Source organism: Chrysochloris asiatica, unplaced genomic scaffold, assembly GCF_000296735.1.
Source record: "Chrysochloris asiatica unplaced genomic scaffold, ChrAsi1.0 scaffold00014, whole genome shotgun sequence".
Classification (NCBI taxonomy): domain Eukaryota; kingdom Metazoa; phylum Chordata; class Mammalia; order Afrosoricida; family Chrysochloridae; genus Chrysochloris; species Chrysochloris asiatica.
In genome coordinates, this window is record NW_006408532.1 from 6655880 (window position 1) to 6664638 (window position 8759).

The following is an 8759-nucleotide window of genomic DNA, read 5'->3' on the forward strand; positions in this document are numbered from 1 at the left end:
TGTAATGAAACAAGTTATATGAATTGTTGAATGTGAAACTGATGATGTGCCCTGTAAACTTTCACTCAATCCACAATAAAAACCTTAAATTAAAAAAACAACAAAAAAACAACAACAACAACAAAAAAAGAATAAGTATGCCAGCAGCAGACTCCTGAAAATCAGCACCGTCCCTCAGCTGAATGCCAAAGCCATCAAAGACTGTGCCTCACCGCTGATGGGAAGACCCTAGACTGCCTTGGCTTGGGGACTCTTGACTTTGTACATAGTCCTCCAGTCTGTTTCATGGAGCCTTTTCTGAGATGTTCTAAATGTATATTGAGGAACAATAAAGCTATTGATTTTTCTTTAAAATATATATATATATAGCTTCTGAAAGCCTACACAGGGTCTTTATGAGTGGGAACTGACTCAATGGCCCTTAACAGCAACAACATATGTACAGATGGACACCCTGGGTAGCATAAGTAGCTAAGTCTTCAGCTACTAACCTGAAGGTTGATGTCCAATCTACTCAGAGACAACTCAGGGGAATAAACCCCTGGCATTAACATGCCTTGGAAAGATCACAATCACTGAAAACTCCATGAAAAGCACAGCTTTACTTTGAAGTACTTGGATCAGATTGGATTTAACAGCAACTGATACATGTACAGACATTGTTGTTTTAACTTTTTATTGTGAATTGAGTGAAGATTTACAGACAAGATCACCAGTTTCACATTTACTAAATCATACACTTTGTTTCATCTCATTGGTTGGAATCCCTTCCATGTAACAACAGTTCTCCCATTTACTCCCTATGGTTCCTATGTCCATTTCACCCTCCTTCTTTGTGTTTAGGTAAATTTCACATCTCTTTGTGTTTAGGTAAATTTCACATCTCAACTTTGTGTTTAGGTAAATGTTGCCCTTTTGATCTTGAATAATTGACCATTCCAAGGTGAGCATACCTTACTAGTGCTGTTGTTCCCTCTTATATATCTATCTACTGCTTGGTTGAAATGGGGCCATGAGGGTTCTAGACCTGAATGTTCGTAGAAGGCCATGTCTCTGTTCCTCCAGTCTCTTTCTGAACTGTCAGCCTGGTCTTTTTTTATATATGTGTATAATTTTGAGTTTTCTTCCACGTTTTCTCCCACTCAAACTAGGACCTTCTAATGTGATTCCTCTCAGAGCAGTTGGTAGTGATAGCCAAGCACCATTTAGTTCTTCTGGTCTCACGGCCATATTCACTGATGATCACGTGCTCAATTGGTCCACTGGACTAGCTGATTCCAAGCATCGTCAATTTTCATCACTCTTCTTTCTTCTGCACAATGAGAGAACAATAGGTGCACCTTAAATGTCTGCTTGAGAGCTTTTAAGATCCCTGGCACTACTCACCAAAGTAGGATGTAGAACATTGTCTTTGTGGACTGTGCTATGTCAATTTAGCATGGTCAGACAGTTTTAATGATTATAAAAAAGAAGAAGAAGAAACCATAATAAAAGGAAGAGATGGCTTTGTCTCTTGCTGGGAAGCCAGTGGTGGGAGTGCCCACAACAGTGATGTGACAAGCAGAAACTTAAACAATTGATGGAATCTTCCCATTGCTTTACTGGCTGGTTGGGTGCTGCTGAATTGAGTCTGACTCACAGCAACTCTGTATGAGCTTCTGAAGCGGTAAATCTTTACAGGAACAGAAAGCCTCATCTTTCGGAGAACACCTGGTGGACTTCAGCTGCTGAACTTGAGGGTAGTAGCCCAACTCGTAATCCACTACATCATCAGGACTCCATAACACCTGACCAGCTTATTTCAAAATCAAACAGTCTCTGACAAACATTTACCATAATGCCTGGCAGAAAGAAGGAGGGAGGTCCCATTAGTTTTCTGAAGGATTGGCTTTTTATCTGTGAAATCTTCCATGGAGTTCTATTTGTAGTCCCTGACCCCTGTCTTGGTAGTGCTGTGAGTTAAGCATTGACCACAAAGTCAGTGATTCAAACTCACCAGTCTCTGTGAGAGAGAAAGATTTAGTCTCCATACCCTAAGGAATAGTTCTACCCTATCCTATAAGGCCGCTGTAGTCAGAATCCACTCAATGGCAGTGGGATTTGTTTTGTTTTTTACCCCTTTCTGGGTATAATAAGTTTCCTCAACTGTGAAAGGGAAGCATTGTGTTATGCTTCCCTTTCTTAAAACCACTTTATTGTCATCTCCTCCTGATGATGTTATGCAAAAGACTGAAACAAGACCTTCACCTCACACCTTATACAAAATCCAACTCACTATGGATTAAGGACCTAAATGTGAATCCCAGAATTATGAAGGCCATCAATGAAAAAATCGGGACAAATGTGAGGGCACTAATTCTGGGAATACATAGACTACAAAACATTTTGAAAACCACACCAACAAAAGTAGATAAAATAGATAAGTTGTTGTTGTTGTTGTCATGTGCCATGGAATCAGTTCCGACTCATAGTGACCCTATACAGGGTTTCCGAGGCTCTAAATCTTTACAGGAGCAGAAAGCCTCATGTTTCTCCTGCAGAACAGCTGGTAGTTTCGAACTGCTGATCTTGAGATTCGCAGCCTGATTTGTAACCACTACGCTGCCAGAGCTCCTTAAAATAGATGAGTGGGACATACTAAAATTAAGAACTTATGTGCATCAAAAGACTTCACCAGAAGAGTAAAAAGGGAACCCACAGAATGGGAAAAAATCTTTTGCAATGACACATCAGACAAGGGACTCATTTCTAAAATATACAGGAAACTACAACACCTCTACAAGAAAAAGACAAATAACCCAATTAAAAAGTGGGCACAGGACATGAACAGACACTTCACTAAGGAAGAGATCTGGCAGCCAACAAACATATGAAGAAATGTTCATGATCACTAGCCATTGTTGTTGTTGTTGTTGTTGTCAGGTGCCATCGAGTCAGAACTGACTCATAGCGGCCCCATGCACAGCAGAGCGAAACAATGTCTGATCCTGGGCCAACCTCACTAACCATTAGAGAGATGCAAATCAAAACAACAATGAGATATCATCTCACACCTACAAGAACAGCAAAGATAAAAAATGTAGAGGACAACAAATGCTGGCGGGGATGAGAGGCTGGGACACTCCTGCATTGCTGGTGGGACTGCAAAATGGTCCAACCTCTCTGGAAAGCAATATGGCATTTCCTCAGAAGGTTGAAAATAGAAATACCTTATGATCCAGCAATTCCTCTACTTGGTATTTACCCACAAGAAAAACCAGGCACAATTCAAGAAGATATATGCACACCAATGTTCATAGCATCACTATTTACAATAGCAAAAAGATGGAGGCAGCCAAAGTGCCCATCAACTGAAAAATGGATAAACAAACTGTGGTAATACACACAATGGAATATTATGCTACCTTGAAGAATAACAAGGATGCTGCAAGTCACTGCATAACATGGATGAACCTTGAGGACATTATGTTGAGTGAAATTAATTAGTCACAAAAAGAGAAATACTGCATAGGACCACTACTGTAAAAGACTAAGAAAAAGAACCCACACTTAAAACCACTTTATTGTCATCTAGATTTGATCCACACTCAATCAGGACCAAGCAGGTCCAACCAGGTCTAAATGCAGTTCCTCAATTCCTAATGTCTGCAATCTCTTGCTTTGCACCTATGGTTCTTTACCTTTGCCTGGAAACCTGTCCCCACTTCCGCCACCTGATTTCTCCTATCCTGTAGGCCTCAGCCAGAATGCTACTTCTCTCAGGAAACCTTCGAGATCCCCAGAGTCGGTTAGGGTAGCTTAGGTGTCCGGTTTTTAGTCTATCTCTTCAATCAGCCAGTCAGATTCGAAGAGCATTCTCTTCCCCTGCAGCTTGAGGGCCAGGGCTAGATGGCTTCAAGATTTTGGCCGGATCTGTCAGTCAATCCCTCTCCGAGCTGGTTCTGGATTGGAGCACAGGTTGAGAACTGCTGGCTGAGAGAGACCATTTTTGGTGTGCAGCTGGGTACTTGGGAGGATGTTGTTGTTGTTGTCCCATGCAGTTGGTTCCTACTCATAGTAAGTCTGCACAGGGTTTCCAAGGCTGTAAATCTTTATGGGAGCAGAACACCTCATCTAGTTGGTTCGGACTCATAGTGAGTCTGCACAGGGTTTCCAAGGCTGTAAATCTTTACGGGAGCAGAACGCCTCATCTTTCTCCCGTGGAACCGATGGTAGTTTCGAACTGCTGACCTTGAGGTTAGCAGCCCGATTCGTAACTATTACTCTACCAGAGCTCCTTACTTGGGAGGACAGTGTAGCTTTAAGGGAAAGTCGCCTAAGAAGCGTGCCCCTCATACTCATGGGCGTAGCCCTTCCTTTTTGCCCGGCCCTGCGGACTGCCCTACAATAGGATGGCGTTTGCGGAAGGCGCAGGATTCTTATTGGTGCAGAAGGGCTTGGGCGACGCTGATTGGTGAAGGGTGGGGGCGTTTTAGGGACGGGACCAGGCGTCTCCCGATCTAGCCTAGTGCGCCGTCGCCTACGCCGTGATTATGTCTCGGGCACGGGGCCACTTGCTTCCGGGCTTATTCCTGGCAACGGTTTCAGCGCGCAGGGTAACGACCCGGGTAGGGGCGCGGTTGGGCGTAAGCCCGCAGCCGGCACCGCCAGAGCCCAGCATGGAGTATCAGGTATCTGGCGGGCCTAGCGGGCGATGGTGCGAGGACACGTGGGCTGGGCCTGAGTCTCCAGCATTCGGGCTTCACGAGCTGAGTGGATGGGTGCCTAGGAGCATTGGGGCTCGGGTGTTTGGGGGACAGCGACATCCTGGATTTTGGGGGTGGAAATTGTTGTTGAGTGCTATCGAATCGGTTCTGGCTCACAGCGACCCTGTATAAGGTTTCTGAGGAGTAACTGTTGGGTTTCAACCACTGACCTTGTGGCTCGCAGTCCAGTGCTGATCCTACAGTGTTACACCAGAGGGTGGAGATAGAGATTATGAAATTAGGCTGGTTCTGCAGGATCTGGGAGTTTTGAGGTGTTGGGGACTAAAGACTGCGAAGGAGCACATCGTGATGGGGCACCGTGGTGGCCCAGGGACTCTAGGGAGTCCTGGACTTCCAGCGGTTCTGGAATCCGAATCCTCAGTGCTAGGTGAGGAAGAAACCCAGGCGTTCGTTCATGCTTGATGGATCCAGAAGTATACATATGGGGGCAGACTCTCCAGGATTCAGTGGTTTGGGGATCCAAGTGCTTGAAAGTGGGGGCAATGGGGTGCTTGCCTAAGGTTAGTTGCAAGAGGAAGTGGGGAGGTAGGGGGTGGCACTTGTTTGATGGGGGTTGGACCACCCCCACCTAGCTATTGAGGTTCTGAGGATGAGCGACACCAAATCTGAGGCCTGAGGAGAAATAAACAGCACCTTCACCCCTACCCTAGTGTGGGCCTTGCAGAGGCAGAACTACCTTGGCTGGGTGATCCTGAGCACAGCCTTTCTCTCTTCCTCACCTGGTTACTTCTCTGGGTCAAATCTGAATACCTCTAAGAATTCCAGAACTGTAATTAATACCCTCTCTACTTCCCCACTCCAGTAGGTGCTTAGTACAGTGATAGGCCCCTTTGGAGGAAACAAGGGGAAAGGGCCCACCCAGGTGGTGAAGCCTGGGGAGCATGAATAAAAAAAACACAAGCCTCTTCTCATGAATCAGGCATGCCACCTGCTTTGTCTAGAATTCCTTGGGTGGGGCTGAGCTGCCCTAGGCTATTGTTTCTGCTAAAACTGGAAAGTCTCTCACCCAATGCCCAACCTTTAGGCTGGAGTGACAGGGTTGGCATGGCAGAATTGTACTCTGTCCTGGTCACTGGTGTGCCGGTATCTCGTATCTATGGATCCCTACCAAGCGTTAACCAGCTGTTTGGGAACTGTGGTTGTTAGGATGCTGTGCGCACGCTTAACACCCTGCAGACCAATGCTGGTTACCTGGAGCAAGTGAAGCGCCAACGGGGTGACCCCCAGACACAACTGGACACTATGGTGTTGTACCTGGCACGGAGCGGGCTGCAGGTAAGTAGGGCTGAGGTAGTCAGAGCCTGGGACTGTACTTTCCCACCCTGTCTGCCTGTTATTCCCATGACTGAGATGGGGACCTTATCTTCCTGGCCCAGGTGGAGGACTTGGACAAGCTGAACATCATCCATGTCACTGGGACCAAGGGGAAGGTAAGAGCCAGGACCTGAGGGTAGGGAGTCAACTTAGTGGCACTTGGGGTGAGGCCTTCCCAGATGAAATCTTTTCTTTTCTAGGGTTCAACATGTGCCTTCACTGAACGGATCCTCCGAAGCTATGGCCTAAAGACAGGATTCTTTAGGTACTAAGGTATAGGGGGAAGCGGTGCCTCTCTGGGAGTTTGTGGAACCAGCTAAAACCCCAGGGCCAGGGTCACTCCCAGAAGCTCATCTGCTGTCTCTCTGCCACAGACATTTATTCATTCAACAAACATTCTATTAGCATTTAACCTTATTGGCCCAAGTTTCTGGCAGTCTTTAATTTTCATAATGAAAACATTTTGGAAACAAAATGGGGGGGGTTGGGGCTTCCAAAAGTTAATGGAAAATTTTATCTTTTAAGTCCGTTTTTACGCAAACATTTTCAAAATCACCAGCTGCTTCATGGGAGAAAGATGAGGCTGTCTGCTTGTATAAAGGTTCACAGTCTCAGAGACCCTATATGAAGTCACAGTGAGTCAGAATTAACTCAGTGGCAGTGAGTTTGGTTTTGACTTAGTACACAGCTCGGAAAGTCAGATGTCTTTTTATTAACTGAATTCCACATAAATTTTTAAATCACATAGAAATTGATATTTATTCATGTAGCGTAGTGGTTACGAATTGGACTGCTAATCTCATGGTCAGCAGTTTGAAACTACCAGCTGTTCTGCGGGAGAAAGATGAGGCTTTCTGCTCCCATAAAGATTTACAGCCTTGGAAACCCTGTACAGGGTCGCTATGAGTTGGAACCATCGCCATGGCACATAACAGCAACAACAGTTGGTAGTTAAGGAGTCCTGGTGTGGCGCTGCGGATTAATGTGCCATACTGCAAAGCTGTTTGAACTGCAAGGTCGGCAGTTCAAGCTCACCAGCTGCTCCTTGGAAACACTAGACAGGTTCGTTATGGGTCAGAACTGACTTGACACTTAACAACAACAACATGGTAGTTAAACCCACCAGTTGCTCCTTGGAAACCCTATGTAGGGTTGCTATGAGTCAGAATGACTCGACAGCACTTAACAACAACACAGAGGCATTTTGGAAGAAAAGTCTGGTGTCAAAAATCAGACATTGTACTCTGACACACATGGGGTCACTATGAGTCAGAATCAAATTGATAGCAAATGATGTCCATTCCAAGGCTTCTGGGAGTTGGCAGCAGAAGGAAAGGTCTCAGCTGTGGCTTGGCCTTCCCACAAAGGATCTGAGGGTCACTCTTCATTGCGTCCTACAGGCCTTTCCAAATAAAAACATTTTGTTCCTTGGGGTTGAGGCATGTAAGATTTCATAACTTTTTATTGTAAATTGAGGGAAGCTTTATCGACAAGATCATCAGTTTTACAGTCAACAAATCATATTCTTTGTCTTATCTCAGTGATTGCAATCCCTTCCATGCAACAACAGTTACCCACTTCCTCCATGTGGTTCCTAGTTCCATTCCACTTTCTTAACTTTATCCTTAGGTAAATGTTGCCTTTTTCATCTTGAATGATTGAGCAGTCCATGGTAGCATACCTTACTCGTGTTGTTGTCTTCTTTATACCTATCTACTGCTTGGCTGTGAACTCCTGGTGTGGTGCTATAGGATCAGCACTGGACTGCAAACCACAAGGTCTGCAGTTCAAACCCTCTAACTGCTCCTCTAAAACTCTATAGAGGGTTGCTGTGAGTTGTAAACGACTCGATGACAACAATACTGCTTGACTGAAAATTGGACCACAAGGGTGAGTTCTGTATCAGACCTAAAGGATAGTTCAGGCCCATAATTGCCATCTCTTTCCTCCAGTCTCTTTATGACCAGTAATCCTGGTCTTTTTAAATTTTTAATAATTCTGAATTTTGTTCTACATTTTCTCCCACTATAACTGGGACCTTCTAATGTGATCCCTTTCAGTGCAGTTGGTAGTGGTAGCCAAGCACCATTTAATTCTTCTGGTCTAAGAGTTGTGGTAACTGATGTTCATGTGTGCCATTGGTCCAGTGGACTAGTTGATTCCAAGCATCTTCAGTTTTCTTCACTATTCTTTCTTCTGCACATTGAGAGAAGTACCTTAGGTATCCACTCATGAACTTTTTTTTTTAACTTTTATGAACCGAGTGAAGGTTTACAGAGCAGATCATCAGTTTTTGTAGTCAACAAATCACATACTTAGTTTCATTACAATGATTGTAATCTCTTCCATGTATCATCAGTTAACAGCATTTACCTCTGTTTACTTTATTTACTTATTTATTTATTTTTAAGTTTTTTATTGTAGATTGAGTGAAAGTTTACAGGGCAAATCATCAGTTTTACATTCAACAAATCATACACCTTTTTCATTGCAATGGTTATAATCCCCTCCATGTACCAACAGTTAGCGGTATTTGTCTCTATTCACTTTAGCTCTTTTGTTTTTTAAACACTCAGGCATATATAATAATTTACACCACCAAAGTGCACATTCTGCAAGTCTGCCTCCTGGCCACCAGCTCTTAGTCCCTCTCTTCCCATGAATCTAAGAGTCTTTAGC

The 8759-nt window shown here is 44.4% G+C and overlaps 1 protein-coding gene and 1 pseudogene across 2 annotated transcripts in view; both read left to right on the plus strand.

Annotated features, from left to right (window-relative positions):
* LOC102842793 overlaps window positions 1–232 on the plus strand; it is a 5157-nt pseudogene extending 4925 nt beyond the window's left edge.
* Window positions 233–4532: 4300 nt separating this feature from the next.
* Window positions 4533–8759, plus strand: part of FPGS (folylpolyglutamate synthase) — a 20465-nt gene continuing 16238 nt past the window's right edge. For both annotated transcript variants that reach the window (XM_006834798.1, XM_006834799.1), the window contains exons 1-4: window positions 4533–4670; window positions 5913–6041; window positions 6143–6196; window positions 6281–6345. In XM_006834798.1, the coding sequence (XP_006834861.1) occupies window positions 4533–4670; window positions 5913–6041; window positions 6143–6196; window positions 6281–6345 (386 nt within the window). The remainder of the gene's footprint in view (window positions 4671–5912; window positions 6042–6142; window positions 6197–6280; window positions 6346–8759) is intronic.